This window comes from Folsomia candida, unplaced genomic scaffold, assembly GCF_002217175.1.
Source record: "Folsomia candida strain VU population unplaced genomic scaffold, ASM221717v1 Fcan01_Sc009, whole genome shotgun sequence".
In the NCBI taxonomy this organism is placed as follows: Eukaryota; Metazoa; Arthropoda; class Collembola; order Entomobryomorpha; family Isotomidae; genus Folsomia; species Folsomia candida.
In genome coordinates this window covers 4788404-4808544 of record NW_019091201.1, presented here as the reverse complement: position 1 = coordinate 4808544, position 20141 = coordinate 4788404, and the positions used below count along the sequence as shown (strand labels likewise).

Sequence of the window (20141 nt, the reverse complement as noted above, 5' to 3'; positions counted from 1 at the left end):
GTAATGTGATATGAAGTATAATTTTCGAAAATTTCGTAACGAAATAAAATCACTAACTAATTATGAGTGAAATGTAGCAAAAATTTGGTAATTCTGTCGTAATTTTTACATGCATATATAGCTTTCACTTCACTTTCACAGCACTTTCTCTGCAATCAGTTCTAAAAATTTTAAAATGAATTTTAAAATGAATTAAAAATGAATTTTAAAATGAATTAAAAATGAATTTTAAAATGAATTAAAAATGAATGTTGAAATGAATTCAAAATTCAGACAGTCATGTTTTCGTCCAGTGTTGTTGTTGGTGGCATTATTTCATGCAAACTAAAATACGAGCAGTGTTAATTTTTACATTAATTTTATACGATTTTTTTTAATTATTTAAAAGAAACGGTTATAATAATACATAAAAATTATGAGAGAGCGATAAGCATTTAATTTTTTTAAATCACGACAGACTAAATGAATTCCGCTAGTATTTCTCCATCGTTTCCAACACGTTGTTGTACACGTACTTGTCGCTGTCAATGGCGAAAATGAAGTCGAGATGGGTGAATTTTTTGAAGGGAACTTGATAATTGAGGACCACATTTTGCAACTGGGACGCCAGGGCGGCCACGTCCTGGAAGAAAGTATATACATAATTTTAAATACATAATTTGAGAAAGTGGGTTGACAATTTTTATGTAATCGTTGTGTCAGTGGCCGCGGAAGGGTGCCTGGGGACAGAGGGACAATGTCCCCACCATTGTTCGATGTCCGCATCACCTCCCCATTATCTGATCTCCCCTCCCTCCCCTATCCTACAATTTTAATGTCCCCACAGCTTCCGCGGCCATTGTTACGGTCATTGCGCCAAAATCGTATGAGACGTGTTTCAGTTTTCTAAATTTTTGGTCACATGCACACGTCGGAAAATCCAATTTGTTTTCCTAATTTTTCATGATTTTGAAAATTTGACGGATTTGCATGCCGATTCTAGATTTTTTAAGATTTCCTAAATATTAAAATTAAGACCAGATTTTTCCATTCTCCATTTATATAAACCCGTCCCTCCCCATCCAACAATGTTAACTAACGTCCCCACACCTTCCGTGGCCACCGGTCACAGGAACAAGCTATAATAAATAGTGTTTCGTTTTTTTTGCGGGTTTGCTACATTTCTTGGATGGTGCAAGAAACTGGGAGAAAGTGCAAGAAAGATGCGCCATCTAGCCACGCGCCATATGAAGTATAGCGGCGGGCACAGTTTTTTTGCGCCTTGCATTTCACCCAGGTCAAAATAGCTGCAAAAAATCACTTTCTTGCAGTCATTTCTACCAAGGTGTGTTTAATTTCTTACGGATTTGTCACATTTCTTGCACTGCAAAGTAAGAAACGGGAGAAATGCGAGGTGCAAGAAACTGGGAGAAAGTGCCAGAAATATGCATCATCTAGCCACCCGCCGTATGAAATGTGGTTTCATGCGCCATGCATTTCTCCCAGGTCAAAATATTTACCTGCAAGAAACCACTTTCGTCTCGTTATTTTTTATCTCTTAAAATTCCAAAAAAATCTTGGAGTCGACACTCGACACAAATAATTATTCAGTAATCTGCATAGTAATTTAGCATTAAAAAATCACTCTATTTTCTAAAATGACGTGGAAATACCTCAAAACTCTAAAAATCTTACAATCCACAAAAGGAGACAATGATATAATTCTAAAAATATGCAAATTAATGCATCTATCCATAATCTGGCCATCCACATTTCTTAATTTGTTCATGAAGAGCATTCTTCTTTTTAAGATTTGTACCATGCTTCTTTCATCAAACAAAAAATGCGAGGTGCAAGAAACTGGGAGAAAGTGGGAGAAATGTGAGCCACACGCGGTATGAAGCACAACAGCGCGGCGTGGTTTCATGCGCCATGCATTTCTCCCAGGTCAAAATATTTACCTTGCAAGAAACTACTTTCTCCCTCTTATTTCTTGCACGTGGTGGTCTTACTTGCACCCGAAACACTTATTGGAATTTTGGAAACTTTGACTTTTCAAAGAGCAGAAGAGCTACGGACTTTCTTTAATTTTTGATCCATATAACCCGAATTTTTGGGTTATTTTTTTAAAATCAAAACCAATCTCGAGCGTTTATCTACGATAATTCGAGCAAATGACTCCTATACATGTGTTGTCTTCATACCTGTTCAAAAAAACTTTTTTCATTCATAGTTCAGCCATCCCCATTTCTGACTGAAGATTTTCATTCACACTCAATCATTTTCTTTCGAACTCATTTCATTTCACTTCATCTGACTTCATTTCTTACTTCGCCCCATGTATTAAGCATATGGTGAAAAATGAAATGAGTGAAAAATCCTTTCATTCACAGTCACTCATCTGAAATGACGGAATCTTTCACTCATTTTCATTCAAATCACAGGAAATTCATTGTCATTCACTATCATTCTTTGTCATAATCAGTCACATGAATGAAAGTGAACAGGTATGGTTGTCTTACAATTTTAGCCGCCAACCAGTCATTGTCCGCCCAGAAGAGGGCGATGGGTGCGGAAACTTTGGCCAGTTCGTAAGGGGGAGGTTCCTCTTGTCCGTAGCGCTTTAGATTCTCCTCCTTCCCGTAATCGAAAGGTCGGAATTGTGCGGAATTGATGCCTTGAGCAAAGTGGATCAAAGTGTGGGTAGAAGCTCCGGCGGGGGTGTGACCTGAAGTAAAAATATGGTAATCAATTTTCACCCAATGGTGACGGTTGGGGAAATTTACTTAAAAAACTTACCCAAAATTACGGGAAGCATGGTCTAGAAATTTTAAGAACAATTAAAAAGTTAGAGAGTTTAGGTGAAAAGGATGAAAAAAATTTGAAAATTTTCAAAATTTTGAAATTGATACCTCATTGAGTTCCGCCTTATCAAATCCGGCGATAAGAAAGACAACATTTTCACATATGGCTTCCCCCACGGGTTCCCGTTGGCACACGATTTTTCTAAAAATGTTGATGAATCCGCGATGCGGGAGGAATTCATGGTCGCCAAAAAATTTGAGGACGAGCTGGGAAATTATGGTAAATTATTGCAAAAAGTGCAAATTATTTATTGCAGTTTTTAATAAAATTACGAAATAGCATTTCTTGTTACCTCTGCCTCCGTGGCGAAAGGGGCCAAAAGTCGGATCGGGCTTTTAATATGGGTAACGTATGCGACAGGGGCGAGCGCACTCATGAGTCGAATTTTGGCATTGTACTCGGGAAAGTGGGACATTGTGACCCAAAACCTGAAAAGAATTCAAGAAAACGGTCTGAAATGGTATGCATGATCAGTTTTTCGGGTGCAAGAAAGTGGTTTCTTGCAGGTAAATATTTTTCCCTGCACGAAATACAAGGCGCAAGAAACGACGCCCAGAGCAAATGTGGCGCGCGGCAAGATGGCGCAGATTTCTCGCAGTTTCTTGCACCTCGCATTTCTTCCTTTGCAATTCAAGAATGTAGCAAACCCGCAAAAAAACGAAACACTGTTTATTATAGCTTTGTTCCTGTGACCAGTGGCCACGGAAGGTGTGGGGACGTTAGTTAACATTGTAGGATGGGAGAGGGACGGGTTTATATAAAATGGGGAGATGATGCAGACATCGAATAACTGATTTTATCCCCACGCTTCCGCGGCCACTGCCTGTGACTAAATGTTTCTTATACAGCTAACTATTCAAGGGAGAGACAGGCAGATAAGAAATTAGTTTGGAGTGAATTTTGAAATATGTTTTACACCGGGGATTTCTCTCATGTGAAAAATCTGGTCTTAGCTTTAATATTTACGACATTGCAAAAACTCTAAAATCGGCGTGCAAATCCGCCAAATTTTCATAATCATGGAAAAATCGGACTACAAATCGCATTTTCCGACGTAGAGGGTGGTGGTTTTTGTGACCAAAAATTTTGAAAACTGAAACTCGTCTCGTACACTTTGGTCCACAATTTGGGCGCATTGGCCGCGGAAGCTGTGGGGACATTAATATTGTGATAAAGGAAGGCCGGGTTTATATATATTAGGAAGCTATCATTGAGGAAATCTGGTCTTAATTTTATTATTTACGTTGCAAAAAAATGGAAAATCGGCGTGCAAATCTGTCAAATTTTCAAAAAACATCGCATTTCTCGCGTTTCTTACTTTGCAATGTTTCTTGCAATGTTTCTTACTTTCTTACTTTGCAATTTGCGTGCTAATTTTGTGCGAAATCCGTGTGCAAAAATAATGATATACATAAAATACTTACATGACGGTGCCCATGGAGTGGCCAATATAGAACAGCTTCTGCTCTCCAGTTGTGGTCAAAATGTGATCAATCACTGCGGGAACGTCGTAGATGGCCATTTCATGATAACTATGTATGTTCAAAATGGTTATCATTTATGCCAAAATTTAGGGAAATTATGACGAATTTTGAGTCAAATTTCAATTTCTGACCTAAAATTCCAAAATCTGACATCTTTCGGACTCAACGTGGTATGATTTCTAGAATACGTGTTGCCTCTCGCATTTCCGAGGAAAACGTCATAATTTTTATCGGCGAGTTGATAAGCTGTCCGATTTTAAAATTTAAAAATTTAAAAATTTTAGAAATTTACAATTATTAAATTCTCATACCAAGAGATTTCTCTGGCGTGTTCATAATCCAGTCCTGTAATAAAATTTATGAAATAAATCATAAAGCTAAACTATTCTAAAAGTAGTGTTCGAAAAATTGGTTTCCGAAAAGTATAAAATTCTTGGAATATTTTTTTTAACCGCGGAAGACGCGAGAAATCCATGTTGCAAAAATACGACGGGTTTTTTACCACCCGGGTCGCCCGAGCGTCCATGTGGAATTCGGTGAAGTTCTAAAATGTAGCCGTCTTTTGTAACCACGTGGTGAATTTCGACCGGGTATCCGTTTTTTGTGATGAGGTCGGGCTAATTTTTAAGAAGTCTGTATTAGAAACATGCAAATTTTTGGTATGATTGTTAATCAGAGGGCGGATATGTATTTATTTCCAACTTTTTCATATGATGATCGATGGTCAAACTTTGTGGGTGTGTTCCCTAACTCGCAGAGATCGCAAAAATTTCCAAATTATTTTTACATATTGGGACACATATTTCTAGGTTTTCAGAAATATAAATATTTCCGATATTATTTGAAAAATTTGTAAATGTTTTACATACATTTTTTCAAAAATCCTTATATTTTGTACAGATTTCAGACGATTCTTTTTTGCTAAAAGAAATTAGACCACAAAAAATGCAGAGGATTAAATTCAGAAATACAAGTTTTATGATGCATTTTTTATGATTTTTCGTACTTCGCATTTTGGCAAATTTTTTCGTAATTATTACCTACATATTTCTACGATTTTTCATAATTACATATTCCTCCCTCCGTTTATGAATATTTACATATCTCGGTATGATGATTATCAACTGTATCTTACCACCGATAAGTCGGCATCATCTCGATAAGACGATATCCCCTTCTCTCCAAAAGGCACAACCAAATTATTTTCCTTGTTGTTGTGAACTTTCCCTTTATATTTTTGGTTACAATGGATTTTGCCATTTATTCGCGAATACATCGGTATCGCGGAATCAATTGAGACGAAAAGAGCACAAAAAGTGACTAGAAATTGGTATATCGGCTTCATGTTTAATTATTCCACTTAATTAACTATACTCTTAATTAAGTTAACTATTCACTTGTACATACGACCCGATTTGCTAATATCCGACTGAGACTTTGGTACGATGGAGAGCTTGGTTTTTAAGGAGAATCTGAAATGTCACTTAAATGCATTCACAATTCACATCTTGACTGATTCATGAATCATGATTCATCGCAACATTTTTGTGTCACTTTAACGCTGATAAAGACAAATGTCAAAATTACATAAAAGTAAACGTGACGAGATTAAAGTTAAAGTTTGTTGTAATTGGACTTGTGATCAGGGGTTCATGTTATGTCATGATGGTTAAATGAAAATATATAATATTGACCCACCACCAGATTATTTAGTACGATTTAAGTAAATGTATATGTGTATTATATATCTTAGGATTAAGAGTGATGTATGTATGTAAACTGGAAGCCTGTAAGTAAAAGATTACTTGGTATGCGATGCATATTAAGAAAAAATGCAGGGGTGACATGTACATATGTATAAGTTTATGCTCTAAAACTCCAAATTATATATGTATATACAGAGTTTTATGCACAATGAGTGCACTTAACTAAATATAACTGCGACTCAAACCACAAAATGTTTTAACCTTGCATGCACTCATGAACTGGACATAATAGATCTAAAATTCCATTCCACGACGGAAACGAGTAGTTTATTATTATTTCGACGGAATGGAATGGACCCTTATTAAGACAAGTATAATGGATGCGTATTCATGTTTTCAGTGTCACGTGTCCAGTACATGCACGCTTTAATTTAAGAATGGTTGAATGTATTTGTTATTCATATGCAATTAAAGGAATTCTGTATGCATGCACGTCTTTAATCTTAATGTACATACATACAGTCATAGATGTTGAACTACTCGTATTTATTTCATCTCAAGATTTATATGAAATCAAATTACGACAAATCGAGATGAGAATTTCTTTAAAGATCGTGTCACTTTAACGTCCCCATCCTCCATGGTGATGGCCGCCGCCCCACCCACCACCACCACCACCCCATCCGCCATGATACCCTCCGTACCCGCCTCGATACCCGCCCCACCCACCGTAACCTCCTCGGTAACCACCCCATCCGCCGCCCCATCCGCCGCGATATCCGCCCCATCCGTAGCCACCGTACCCCCCTCGATAACCGCCGTACCCGCCTGTAAGCACAATATCGCACACTTTTAAGCAAATGGTATTAAATCATAACCGACCCGAGTACATGGATATGTGACTCTCCCGGAACTGATAATAACGGGCATTACCGTTTAGTAATGTTGTGGTAATAAAAAATTTACAAGGCAGAAGCAAACTAAATACTACCAATCTGGTAGGAACTTATTACCAAATCAGTACCAGTACGGAGTAGGTATCTGACTCCACCAGATTTTTAATAGTGCATGTCAGAAAATTAAAGCATTTCCATGAAAACAATTGCATACCGCCATATCCTCCGAACAATCCGAAGAATCTGGCGTCACGATGACTATCTTCTTCCGCGACGGGGTTCGCAACCGTGACTGCGACCAGCCCCACGAGGAGGAGGACAAATCCGGATAAAATCTGGAAAAATATTGGAGATTTTAGTAAATAATTATCGTTTTCTTAACCGTTCTTACCTTTGAGTTCATCTTGGACAATGGAAATTTGAATAATGATAACTGCCCAATCTCAGATTATGCTTTTATATATACGAGATTTATATATGCGTCTTAATTAGTAACGAGATATCTTAATTACTCTCGGGAATTGTGTACGTCCAGTTCACTAATTAAGTCGGCAATCAACAAAAACAGTGTTTTGTTTCCCTGATGCGGAAAATTTGACAAAATCAAACTACATTTTAATGACTTCTTCTCAGTATGCGATTTGTTAAGAGATGATGACGATAGTTATTTATAATCCAATTATTTCAAGTGGGACCAGTGTCCGCGGAAGGAGAGGGGACATCTGGGGACGTTAGCATTATAGGAGGGAGGAGAGAGGGGTTTATATAAGATGGGCAGATGATGCGGACATCGAGCAACCGTGGGGACATTGTCCCTCTGTCCCCTCCAGCTTCCACGGCCACTGCATCATGTTCATACATTTGAGTAGCCTGAATTCTCCCAGTGGCCGCGGAAGCTGTGGGGACATTAATATTACAGGATAGGGGAGGGAAGGGTTTCTATATGATGGGGAGATGATGTGGACATCGAAATATGGACAGAGGGACAATGTCCCGACACACGCTTCCGCAGCCACTGGAACGTTCCTATCATCTCTCTTGATAAGCAAATGGACTCATCTTTCTCCTAAAAATGTTTCTTTATTTACACAAAATTTACAAAATAAATACAAATGCGTAATAATCGTCAGTCTTTTAAAGAAATAATTCGATCAACTTATTAACCGAGAATTTTCCGAAGGGTCAAATTCGCCCAGAAACGCCCACAAAATCCAGAGCATGTACATCCTAAAAATTGCGGCGATAAAGTACACGACATAAAACCAGAGGAGGGGGAAGGGCGAGGACGGCGGTGGCGTCGGCGGCGGCGGTGGCGCTGGGGGCGCAACGTTCGAAATCGTATGTCTTATCAAGAGTATCAAAACGGTGGAAATTGTCATCACGGCCCCGGCCGCTTTTCGCCATGTTGTCAAACGTTGAATGTCTCTCTGTTAAAAAAAGAGGAGAAGAATTTTGAAAATGAGATTAGGATTTTCAGAAATTTTGAATTTTGTTAGATTTGGACGCCATTATGAATACGGTAGGATTTGCAAATTCTAGTTTAGTAATACGGATTTTCTACAATTGCTGATAACAATGATCAAAAAATGCTAAAATCGAGTCCTTTGTAACAATAAAATTCAAAAATTTCTCAAATTTTTTGAAATTTTGGTAGATTTGGACGTCGTTAAGAATATGGTGTAGGATTCGTAAATGTTAGTTTAGTATATAGATTCCTAGTGCATAGCATACCAGACCAGTAGTGCAAATAATGTTAATAAAAATTTCTGGAAAAAATTACCAAAAAATGTGTCCAAATCGTGTCCTTTTAAATTAGAAAATGCAAAAAATTTGCAAACTTATGAAATTGAAATTCTTAAATTTTGATAGATTTGTAGTCCAAAATTTGGACGCCATTGGTAATACGGTAGGATTTCCAAATGGAATATAGATTTTCTACAATTGCTGACCAAAATTGAATCATTTGTAACTACTTATAAAATTCAGAAATGTCTCAAATTTAATTGAAATTTTTAAATTTTGGTAGATTTCTACGTCCTCAAAAGTATAGGAAGATTTCCAAGTGACAGTTTAGTAATTATATAGTTTTTTTTAATTTTTGGCAAAAATGAGCTAAATTTCGTCCAAATCGTATCATTTTTAACTGAAAAATTTAGAAATTTTACATTATTGAATTTATTGAAATTTTGAAAGTTTGGTAGATTTAGACGCCATTAGGAGTAAGACAAGATTTTCAAATGCGAGCTATTTATATTAGATGTTTTTCCTATTCTTGATAAAAATTTGTCTACATTGCGTCCTTTTAGCTTAAAAATCGGAAATATGTCAAACTTTTTTATTTATTGAAATTTGTAAAATATGATAGATTTTGACGCGATTAGGAATATTGGGATTAAGGTGAGATTAGCAAATGCCGATATTTCGTACATATTTTCTACATACTTTCGTACATATACTGCAATTTCTGACATAAATTAGCATAAAATGACAAAATCGAGTCTTTTTTAACTATAAAATTCGGAAATCTCTCAAATTTTAGAATTTACTGAAATTGAAATTTTTAGATTTGGACGCCGTTAAGAATACGGTAAGAATTGCAATATCACTTTACCATATACAGATTATTTTTATTTCTGGCAGAAATGAGCACAAAAATTGCCCAAATTGTGTCATTTTTAAACTATATAGAAAAAATCCAGAAATATCTCAAACTTGTGAATTTATTTATGCACTTGGCTTCATTTCAATTGACACAATTAATTATTTACATCGAGGGTAAAAGGTCAAAGGTCATTAACGAAGCCGGCATCAAGAAAGTATGTAAATGAGTCATACATGCATATTTACCTTGTGAGCATATTTTAATGCATATTTAAATTTTGGTAGATTTGCACGTCGTCAAGAATAAGGCAAGATTTACAAATATCAGTTAGTATATATAGATTTCAGATATCTGTGCCAAAATCTACCAAATCTATCAAAATTTCAAAAATTTCCAAAATTTTGAGAGTTCTGCAAAATTTACAAATCGTGTCCTTTTTAAACGGAAAATTCTGCAGAATTCTCAAATTTTGGAAATCTTTGAAATTTTGGTAGATTTGCATGCCGTTAAGAAAAAATCAAGAGTTACAAATGTTAGTTCAATTTATGTAAGATTTCTACAGCTGCTAGCAAAAATGAGCAAAAAATGCCAAAATCGAGTCCTTTTTAACAAGAAAATTCAGAACTCTCTCAAACTTGTGAATTCATTTATGCATTGGGTTCATCTCACTTAATAGATACGATTACGTCATAATTATTTACATTGAGGGTCAAAGGTCATTAAGCCGGTATCAAGAAAGTACATATGTAAATGAGTCATATGCATATTTACCTCGTGAGCAGCTCTATAAAGACGGAATGCCAAATACATCTCGGCTCCCATGATGACGACGAATAAGATCATGCACCCGACTGGAAAAGCTATTAATAGACCAATGAACATAATAAATTAGTGAATGAGTCATTTGCATATTAAAATTAGCTAGAATTTTATGGAGGAATTCGGAATGAGCAATTGTTATTTGAATATTTTTATTACCAGACGCTTCAGGATCTCGAATTCCGACAAACATATTGTTGAGAACGGCAATTCCGCAGAATATTAAGAAGCCGGATAAAATCTAGTAATAATATTGCACTGGATAAGTCATCATCAAAATCAGCACATTTTAAATCATTTCTCTCCTCTGGGAATTTATTTTAAAATTCTGGACGACAAATTTGTGGAGCAAATTGTTGCCATTTTTTATAGAAAAATTTACACTCCAGATTTTGACACTTTTTGAAGGAGGAGATCTCAAGGCTAAGAAGCCATCATAAAACTTGGAACTCTTCAAAACTGGCTTAAAAGGTCACTAAAATCGTCAAAATCAGCACATTTTTAATCATTTCTCCCCTCTGGGAATTTATTTTAAAATTCTGGACGACAAATTTGTAGTTGTGTAGTCGGAGAGTTGATTAATGGAACGGTGGTAAGTTTTTGAAGCCAGTTTCGACAAGGTCCAATTTTTCTGAAGGTTTCTTAAACTTGAGATCTCCTCCTTCAAAAAGTGTCAAAATCGGGAGTGTATATTTTTTTCAAAATTGGGAACTCCTTGCTCTACAAATTTGTCGTTCAGAAATTTTAAAATAAATTCCCAGAGTGGAGAAATTATAAAAAATGTGCTGATTTTGACGATGAGTCACAGAGTTATAGTACATTAATTGAGTTGAGTGCAATTTTTCTTGGAAATTGTCAATTACCGAATCAATCATTGCAGCCACTTTTGTACTTTTTCTCAGATCAGATCCACAAGTTGGGTGAATCATTATATTATTTATGTTGATCGTGGGAGGAGGTGGAAGGAGGCGACAATTTTCCATGAAATATATTTTTGTAAATTTTGGTATATTCTAAATTCTAATTAATTTTGGGCGAAATATGCAAAAAAGTTAGGAATGCGAATTACACTCGGTTAGTTTGGTTAAGTTGAACGCCAGTAACAAAACTATTAAGTAGGTGGCAAATTTCTATGAAATAGATTTATCGTATTGTATTAAATTTTTGAGGATCTATATTCTGATTTAGTTTTGACGAAATGGAACGTATGTGCAAAAAATTAGCTGTGCGAATTATTCTATGGTTAAGTTGAAGGTCAGTAACAGTTTACTGGTTCGGATTAATTGCAAATATTGAATTTGGAAGTGAAAGATAAATTACAATGTTGCGAATTTATGTATTTAACCGACTTTTACATATGTGTGTTTAGTAGTTAGACTAAATAAAATAATATTTTCATCAAAGGGAGAGAAGTAGGGGTGCATATAATTTGCTTTGTTCATTTCATATGCATTGCCAACGGAAATCTGACACCAGTCAAGTCAGTCAGTTACTCGAGACCATTTGACTTACATAAAGTTACATATTTTCTTTGTCATTATGAAACAAAGAAATTCTGAGTCATGTCCCAATCATACGTCGACACATGTCTACGTCATGTGCAATAAAAAACATAAGATCAATGTCCAATCAATTTCATTAGCTATTGTTTACTCGAATTTATCCTGATATGAAATCGACGCCATGTGTATTTCACCAGAATAAAATGAAAATTGCATGCATTTTAAACAAAATGAAAATTGCATGAATTTTATTATTATGCATAGCTTTCTGGATTGCTGAATTTCCAAGAGTGTGATGCTTTTAATGTTTTCTTAAGAAATATGGGTCAATTTCAACCAGGATTTTGCTAGTTTTAAGTATTTAAATCGAGGAAACGGACGAAAAACAATTTTGCATATGTACATATATCTCGCATCGATTGCATGTCCTACCCAATTAAGTGGGTTGGATCAATCCGCCAATTAGCAGTAAGAAGAAAGTATTTTCTATGCATATTTATTACTCACGCCGAGCAGAGGAGGAAACCCACGCATATCGGATAAGAGAAAGTGGAAAAATAGATTCGCAATGCGTGCTTTCTTTCTATTTTGCACTACGAGAACGTGTATTATGAAGTAGCACAGCAAAAACTTTGTTTGTGCTCCTGGTTTTCCTTCGTGATGATGATTATTGTTGGCAAATTATATCGTAAAAAGAGAGATTTGGGCCGGTACATAAAGTTTATTTCGCAATTTTCATGCAGACCTTTTTCCCTCCGTGCATGCCGTTGATGAAATTCGTACAATAATCCTTATAAAACTGTGCAACTTTCTTTAGCCCGAGTCAGGTTGTTTTTAATAATTGAGGTGTTTTTGATATAATGTAATACGACTACAACTTTACTTATTTCTCCACACATTTTGCTCATTTTCCACCTTGACACTTAATTTTGCATGTCCAAAATTTCAAGATTTAACAAGTTTTACGAGGATATAATCGATAGACAGACAGACAACCATTACGGGTAGATAAGCCTAAAAATCCAATTTAATACGTCTGCTGCAAAATTGCCGTAACTAACTTATTTGGCCTTGCATATAAATATTCTGAGTCTGTGATGTTTGGTTTGACGTACAAACATTTCTCACAGTTGGGTTTAGTTCTCGAAACTAAACCCAAGCAGGACAAACATAAGGACTTTCTGGTCTGCACTTCTGGAAGTTCTCTGGATGATGACAAAAGCTTGTCATCATCCTCTCGTCACTCATCTCACCTTTCATTTCGTGCATATATCCACATGATAATTCTCCATCATGGTCGTGTTACCAGTACCACTTGTGTAATCAGAGGCTTATTCATGCATGGAAAAGCAAACAACTTAACCAACCAGTTTGTTTGATGGAGAATATCTATCCAGCCATCCCTTCTGTTCAAATAAAATCAATTTACAGATATCTCCGCACTACGTACATATTTACGATGGGAAGGGAAAAATCATGTGATTAAAATAAATTTGTGACCGAATAGGTGATAAGTTTGGCATAATAATAACGGATGAATGGAAGGTAAGAAGATGATTTAAATTTATTAGCGAAATTAGTGGAAATCTAATTAATTTGATGTAATTATTTTTAAACAGACCGATCTCTTGGTCAGAGTGGACAAGCTCCACTCTTTGTCGAAATTCAGAATGTGGACATATCCAGCCTGGATTTTCAGGGGGGAGGATTTGCCCTCGGATCTTCTTCAAGTGGGACGACAAGTTCGAAGGCGAGACATGTATGTAAATTTTTAAAAGAGTGTTTCGTTTCTTGCGGGTTTACCATATTTCTAAAAAATGCAAGGTGCAAGAAACTACAAGAAATATGCGCCATTTAATTCAACTACAAGCACTTTTAGGCGGCGTGGCGTAGTCGTGAATAATTGATGGATTTGCACGCCGATTTTCGAGTTTTTGCAATGTTTTAAATATTAAAATTGAGACCAGATTTTTTCCAGTGATATGTAGAATAGATGCCCATCTTATAAAAACCCGTCCCTCCCTTAAGATACAATGTCAATATCCCACGGCTTCCGCGGCCACTGCGTCCAAATTGTGGACCAAAGCGTATAAGACGAGTTTCAGTTTTCGAAATTTTTGGTCACAAACCACCACCCTCTACGTCGGAAAATGCGATTTGTATTCCGATTTTTCCATGATTATGAAAATTTGACGGATTAGCACGCCGATTTTAGAGTTTGTACAATGTCTTCAATATTAAAATTAAGGCCAGATTTCTCCAACGATATACATATAGCCGCCGTGTCAAAATATATTTCAAAATTCACTCCAAACTAATTTTTTATCTACCTGTCTCTCCTTTAATAAATAATTAGATGTATACGAAACAGTAAGTTACATGAACAGAGCTATAAGCAACAGTTTCGTTTTTTTTCACAGGTTTGCTACATTTCTTGCAGTGAAAAGCAAGAAACGCAAGAAATGGGGGGTGCAAGAAACTGGGAGATATGCACCATCCAGCCACGCATCGTGTGAAACATAGCGCCTGCTGGGCGTAGTTTCTGGCGCCTTGCATTTCTCCCAGGTCGAAATATTTACCTGCAAGAAACCACTTTCTCCCCCTTATTTCTTGCAAGTGGTTACTTGTCCCCCGAAACATTCGTAAATTATGAAATTGTTCAAAATGTTTTTAATGCAAAATTTCAACCAAGTTATATCCCGTCAAAATTTTTAGTTTGTGGAATTTTAAAATATAGAATTTTGAAACACTGGAAATCTTGTACAAAACTTTTTAATTAACCTGTACAGGTAACTTTTGTTGAAGCAACGACCCTTTTTCTCTACGTGGGATCCACTTCCGGCACGGTTTACCTCTTTTCCCGAGACACGCTCGACTTCCTCTTCATGATTCCGTTCACCGGAGGGAAAGTGTGTAACGTGGTGGCGTCCGGGGATGAATCCGAAGTCGCCGTGGCGTCAATTCGGGGTCGCGTCGCGCTGTACAGAATTTCGCCAACGATTCACGTACTCCAATCTCGACGGGAGAAGGAGCCGAGAGGAATGCGATCTTCACCGGGAGACGCGTTCAGACATTTGTACGACGTTCCGTACCACGTGAACAATGAGGTCACGGAGATGAGATGGAGTCCAAATGGGAAGTTCTTATTTGTCGGGGACAATCAAGGAGTTATTTCACAGACGGATGTTAGTTTTTTTTAAATACATTTGGTCGGATAAGTAGAAAGTTTACCATTTTTCTGAAAAAGAGACGCACAAAATACTCCAAAGCTCTGCACAATTTCCCAAAAATTTTATGGAGAATGTACATACGTAAATGTGGAAAAATTTTGGGCAGAATTTAAAATTTAGATTAATTTCAGCAAGATTATTTCTAATTTTAAGCTGCAAAATTCGATAGAAAAATTTGCAATTTTCAGAATTGGCAATTGTCCACTAATTTTCAGCAGAATCAATTTTGCATAAATTTAATGAAATTTATTTTTAACTGCAAACTTCAAAAAATTTGGCGATTTTCAGCAGATCGGGTTTCTTCACTCATGAAATTTAATATCTCCTATTTGATTATGTACTTAATAGGTCGCCAGCTTGGACGAATTTCCCCGACCTCCCCCATCCCGAATAATCCTCCGTCTGCAATCCCGAATTTTGCAGATTGACTGTTCCTTCCCATACCTCGCCATTTCCACTCTCGCCGCCACGTTTTTGTGCGACCTGGAAAAAGAGGATTTCACCCGAATAATTCAGTCCGACGCTAACAATTCTTCTAAGCGGGACATCAAATCTGCCGGGTTATGTTTCGTCCCCCTCGAAGTCCAAGGAGGACGAGAACACCTGCTCATTGGAGAGGTCGAAACGGGGCGAATTTTCCGCTGTGGGATGGACGGTGGCGTCATTTCCTGTCAGAAAGTCGACCTCTCCCCCGGAACACGCGGACCTGTTGGGTTTTTCGACCCGAAAAAATGTGACCCGCCTCGATGCCCGGGAACTTATCAAGATTTTAATTATTCCCCGAGCAAAATGTTCCCCACGGAGGACGGGAAATTCATAATTTCCGTTTCGAGCAACCGAATTTTTCTGTACGATGCCAAATCTTGCCAAATTTTAGCGTGGAATGAAGACTTTAATCGGATTAATTCTTTGAAAATTGTGGCAAATTATGGTTTACTCTGGTATGGAGGGAAATTGCAAGTTTTCGCCCTCACACCGTTCAGATCGTATGGGAGACAATTGTTTAAAGCGGGGTTAACATCGTTGCTGGAAAATTGGATAAGTTACACGTTATCATTGCTTGGATATCAGGGTCAAACTGATGCTCAAAATAATAACAATGGAAATAACTACACAGCGATAAAAGCGTTTCGTGAAATGATGTCACCGATCGAAGAGGACGATGAATTTTGTATTTTTGTCGGAAATTTCGTACCGTTTGACCTCATTGACCCGGAAGCGAAAAAGAGAAAGCTCGAGGGAGAAAGTTACGACAAGAAGTTGCGGAGAGGCGTTAAAAAATTGGTGGATTCCGTAAAAAGTACGGAAACTGATAAAAACATTAATTTTTCTACAAAAATTCGAACAATGTTGACCGCAGTTACAGAATTTTATATGGAAATGTTCCCATTTTTAGGAACAAATAATAATAAGGACGGGAAAATTTCTAGTTTGACTCTATTACGCGTTTTAGCGTCGACTCATCTCTTTTTAAAGCAACGCGAAGTGACCACCTTAAAACAAGACTTGGCCAAATATTACTTGGAAGAAAGTGTGATAAGTGGTGTTTGTGGTCCCATATTAAAATGTGTACAAAGTGGAGGAGGGTCCCTTGATAAGTCTGAAAATGATAATGATATCTCTGAATTTTGTAACTTTCTCCACCTCGCGAAAAATCTGCTGGTACAAAAATACTTTAAAGATTTAGGAATCTCACCGGAAATGGTGGCGCAGGACGCGTTAGTGGCCGACGTGACGGTACTGCTGTTACCACTTATCTCGGATAAGGTGCTTTATGCAAATTACATGGCATCCTTTGAGCCCGTCTTGTCCAAGATGTTCTTCACGTGGGTGGTCATTCTCACCTTTTTTGAGGACAAGACACACCTCCTCCCGTTTTCTGGGATGCTTCGAGCAATTCAAAATCCGCAAGTTTTTGACAAATTAGTTGACCAGATTGTGTCGAGTGTTTATCGTGAAGTGATATTTCCGAGGGGGGACGAAACCAGTGTACAAATTCAAGCGGTCAATTATTTTCCGCATTTTGTAACGTTTGCATTGTTGTATGCGAAATGTGGGGAAATTTCGAAATTGGTGGGGGCGCCGAGGAGTATGAGCAGCCTGGTTTTGAATTTGTTTCCATTGAAGAGGAGCGTCAAGGAGGATTTGGTGCAGAAAATTATTCAGCTTTCGAGCCTGAATCCGGTCCTTTTTAAGATGTTGTATAAGGGGTGTTTGGAAGATGGGAGGAGTTTGAGGTTGTGTGGGTGTGGGATTCAGGGGGGTTTTGGGACCTTGGAGGGAATAGTTCCACCGTTTCAGAGAGCCATTGAGGAAGGTGTTCTGCATGTCTTGGTGGGACAGTATTTCGAAAGAGGAGATGGTACATATTTACATGAATATTAATTGATGATAAATTAGCATACGGCGGTTATTTATGTAGTTTCTAGTTTATATGATGCACAAGCTTGACACAAAACATTAACTCTTTAAAATTCAAGTTTTGTTGACTAAATATCTTTATTTTGCCAAAAATTTCGGGCATTTAAAAAATTTATACAGTGCATGTCATTAAAAAAGAAATATGTTAGATGTGCACAAAGCTGCTAGAAATTTATTTGGCTCCCCTTCTCAAAAAGTCCAGACCCTCGGCCTTTTGGCTAAGATCAAAGTGTACCACCAAGGGTCTCAAGACTCAGACTCCAGAAAATGAGTTTGAAGTTGAATATTTAGACGATCCGGGTAAAATTTTGGAGCATCGTCATCTGGATTCCAGATTCTGGAACAAGACGGCGGCTTGATAATATCAGTGTCTTCCTTTGCAATTGTGGGGGCTCAGTGAAAATTCCAATTGTTTGCCTATAGAAATCACAAATAAAACTAAAGTACTTCAGGTTTGGGGGTTTATAACTTACTCTTTGTTGACATATGCTCCTACTGCAACAAATGAATAGGATCCGTGAGCGATCGGTGAAAAAATCCTAGAAATTGAGACCTATGTAGTATGATTTTTTGGAATTATTTTAGAATTTTTCGAAAAAAAATATTATTAAAGTGCATAAATTAAATACGTATGAAAAATATTTTTTACCGATTAATAATTTTTGATAAACCTCCAATATCCGTAGTATGTAAATTATTCGTAAAATTAGGAAACAATAACTATTAAACAATAGTCATTGTTTTTTAATTAGTATTAAAATTAATCAGCACTAATTAATTTGTATTATCCTTACCTTTCAGTACTGCCCTCGATAAAAATGCCGATCCACCTCTTTGCCATGAGACGCTGCCTTATCCTCCCCTATCTTCAGAGTTCCGTCTGTGATGACATCCTTCCCGATCATGTAAAGCTTTTGATGTTGTCCAGGTCCAGAGTTTGCTCAGGGTTGGAACATATCTCGTTCAACCTGGAAAATTTACAAGTCATTCGAGACGCCGTGACCAAACGGAAAAAGGACAAATTCGCTTCTGAGAAAGAAGCTTGTTCATCTTGTAGGAAAGAACTGCTTTCTAATAATTCGGCCTTTGAAGGGATTTCAATGGACTGCGTTGGAGTCTGGATGATAGAAAATAGCGAATCGATAGAAAAATTTATGGAAATTTTAGAGAAATTGGGACTCAATTCGAGAGGGGAATTTTCTCTCAGGTTTGTAAATGCAATTAGAGGACAGTGGCCGCGGAAGCTGTGGGGACATCTGGCCAGATGATCTGGGGACGTTTGCATTGTAGGATGGGGGAGGGAGGGGTTTATACAACGTGTGGTGATGATGGGGACATCGAATAACCGTGCGGACATTGTCCCTCTGTCCCCACGATTCCGCGGCCGCTGATTAGAGGATATTATACTTATTTCTTACCTGAGAATTATTACAGTGAAAACTGATTTTAATTGATTTCAGATTTTTCCAATTGATCATAAGACGAGAAGAGTTGCGGAATAAGAAGCGGAGAAAGGAGGACGCTGGACTTCGCGATGTCGTCAGTTTGTCCAATTTAACGTGTTCAATTCTACATAATAAAAATAAATGAGCAGTAAGTAAATTAAGTACTTACAAACTGATCTCAATAAAGAAATAATAATAAAAATGGAATTTTTGCAATACTTTTAACCGAATTTTAGTCGAAACCGTACAAGTGTTGTATGTACGTCTCACGATGTATGTATGCGGTCTGAGAACTGATAATAATCCGTATTTATGCATTTGTCAACCGTTAATTAAAATCTGTAATAAAAAATAACAAAAAATGATATGGAAAGAGTTAAGTTTTTGCAATAATTTTACAAAATTTAGTCGAAACCGTACAAATTTTATGTAAACACGTCTTTTGATGTTGATGTGGTCTGGTCTGATCCTATCTGAAAATCAGTATTATGTGCTGTTAAATACAAATCTGCAATAAATAAATTCTTAAAAAAAGCTTAGGTGAAGCTTGCTTAAAAGGGGAAAACAAGCTGTTATCATCGTGTACTAAAATAATGTGGTGCATCGGTGTTTATCCCTGGATTTATCATTTTCGGTAAATATCCCAACAACATATGCACTAGGGACCATTTGCCTCACCGTGGGCCGTGATCAATTGTTTAATCGAAATATACCCTCTTGATGATATATTGATATGAAAAATTTGCAATAATGAAACTTCGCCATAATTAGATTATAATATTATCTTCTATGACCAGCATAAATATATCTATTTCAAAAATTTATTTATGTAGGCCTAAGTTTTTAAAATTCAGTGTCCTTAAATGTTGGTCATAAATAAGTTTGATCATTAATCGATTACAGATAACGATATTCGATGACTCTTACTTAATGATCAGAACAAATTACTCAAAATTAGGAACGCACAGCAATATATGAACGAAGTCAACGAAGCAACCAAATTGGATTACTTAACCCCAATCACTAGGTTTTCTTTTTCGATTGAGTAAACCTTCATCATATTGAAGAAAATCTCAGGAACAGTTTTGTTAAAATCCTGGTGCGTAATTTTATTTAGCGTAGATTTGGCTTTATTTCTAAATATTTTTTTGCACTGCATCGCTAACTTGTTAATAGCAACTCATCATTTGCA

At 36.7% G+C, this 20141-nt stretch overlaps 4 protein-coding genes across 7 annotated transcripts; 1 reads left to right on the top strand and 3 right to left on the bottom strand.

Moving 5' to 3' along the window:
* Positions 1–345: 345 nt before the first annotated feature.
* LOC110853755 (lipase 3) lies at positions 346–6057 on the bottom strand. Its single transcript, XM_022102074.2, has 10 exons — positions 5464–6057; positions 4781–4945; positions 4640–4673; positions 4460–4574; positions 4269–4376; positions 3137–3272; positions 2892–3050; positions 2779–2800; positions 2502–2707; positions 346–622 (listed from the first exon to the last, which is right to left on the bottom strand). The coding sequence occupies exons 1-10, from the start codon at positions 5671–5673 to the stop codon at positions 473–475; spliced, it is 1305 nt and encodes a 434-aa protein (XP_021957766.1). The 5' UTR covers positions 5674–6057; the 3' UTR covers positions 346–472.
* Positions 6058–6559: 502 nt separating this feature from the next.
* Positions 6560–7384, bottom strand: LOC110853754 (glycine-rich cell wall structural protein-like). The gene is made up of 3 exons (XM_022102073.2): positions 7322–7384; positions 7145–7265; positions 6560–6862 (listed from the first exon to the last, which is right to left on the bottom strand). Exons 1-3 carry the CDS (start codon positions 7331–7333, stop codon positions 6657–6659), a joined length of 339 nt encoding a protein of 112 aa, XP_021957765.1. The 5' UTR covers positions 7334–7384; the 3' UTR covers positions 6560–6656.
* Positions 7385–7985: 601 nt separating this feature from the next.
* Positions 7986–11721, bottom strand: LOC110854201. Its single transcript, XM_022102604.2, has 4 exons — positions 11215–11721; positions 10511–10592; positions 10304–10392; positions 7986–8357 (listed from the first exon to the last, which is right to left on the bottom strand). The coding sequence occupies exons 1-4, from the start codon at positions 11332–11334 to the stop codon at positions 8082–8084; spliced, it is 567 nt and encodes a 188-aa protein (XP_021958296.2). The 5' UTR covers positions 11335–11721; the 3' UTR covers positions 7986–8081.
* Positions 11722–13110: 1389 nt separating this feature from the next.
* LOC110854200 lies at positions 13111–19314 on the top strand. Of its 4 annotated transcripts, XM_035854990.1 has the most exons (7): positions 13111–13398; positions 13473–13612; positions 14643–15038; positions 15432–17445; positions 18306–18711; positions 18965–19097; positions 19186–19314. In XM_035854990.1, the coding sequence occupies exons 1-6, from the start codon at positions 13392–13394 to the stop codon at positions 19092–19094; spliced, it is 3093 nt and encodes a 1030-aa protein (XP_035710883.1). In that variant the 5' UTR covers positions 13111–13391; the 3' UTR covers positions 19095–19097; positions 19186–19314. The 4 variants fall into 4 exon arrangements, with proteins under 4 accessions (XP_035710883.1, XP_035710885.1, XP_021958295.1 ...); XM_035854992.1 differs by having other exon boundaries at positions 15432–16383; positions 18965–19314; XM_022102603.2 differs by having other exon boundaries at positions 18965–19314.
* Positions 19315–20141: the final 827 nt, after the last annotated feature.

What these genes read in the sequence shown, in the direction of transcription:
- LOC110854201 (XM_022102604.2), bottom strand. Translation starts at nt 11,334, where the DNA reads ATGGAAAATTGTCGCCTCCTTCCACCTCCTCCCACGATCAACATAAAT. An exon ending in TGGCTGCAATGATTGATTCG is followed by an intron (nt 10,593 to 11,214) that starts GTAATTGACAAT and finishes TATTATTACTAG; the next exon opens with ATTTTATCCGGCTTCTTAAT. An exon ending in TCGAGATCCTGAAGCGTCTG is followed by an intron (nt 10,393 to 10,510) that starts GTAATAAAAATA and finishes GTCTATTAATAG; the next exon opens with CTTTTCCAGTCGGGTGCATG.
- LOC110853755 (XM_022102074.2), bottom strand. Translation starts at nt 5,673, where the DNA reads ATGAAGCCGATATACCAATTTCTAGTCACTTTTTGTGCTCTTTTCGTC. An exon ending in GATTTCTCGCGTCTTCCGCG is followed by an intron (nt 4,674 to 4,780) that starts GTTAAAAAAAAT and finishes ATTTTATTACAG; the next exon opens with GACTGGATTATGAACACGCC. An exon ending in GTCAGATTTTGGAATTTTAG is followed by an intron (nt 4,377 to 4,459) that starts GTCAGAAATTGA and finishes GAACATACATAG; the next exon opens with TTATCATGAAATGGCCATCT.
- LOC110853754 (XM_022102073.2), bottom strand. An exon ending in ATTGTTCGGAGGATATGGCG is followed by an intron (nt 6,863 to 7,144) that starts GTATGCAATTGT and finishes TTGTGCTTACAG; the next exon opens with GCGGGTACGGCGGTTATCGA.
- LOC110854200 (XM_035854990.1), top strand. An exon ending in GAGTTATTTCACAGACGGAT is followed by an intron (nt 15,039 to 15,431) that starts GTTAGTTTTTTT and finishes TGTACTTAATAG; the next exon opens with GTCGCCAGCTTGGACGAATT. An exon ending in AGAGGGGAATTTTCTCTCAG is followed by an intron (nt 18,712 to 18,964) that starts GTTTGTAAATGC and finishes AATTGATTTCAG; the next exon opens with ATTTTTCCAATTGATCATAA.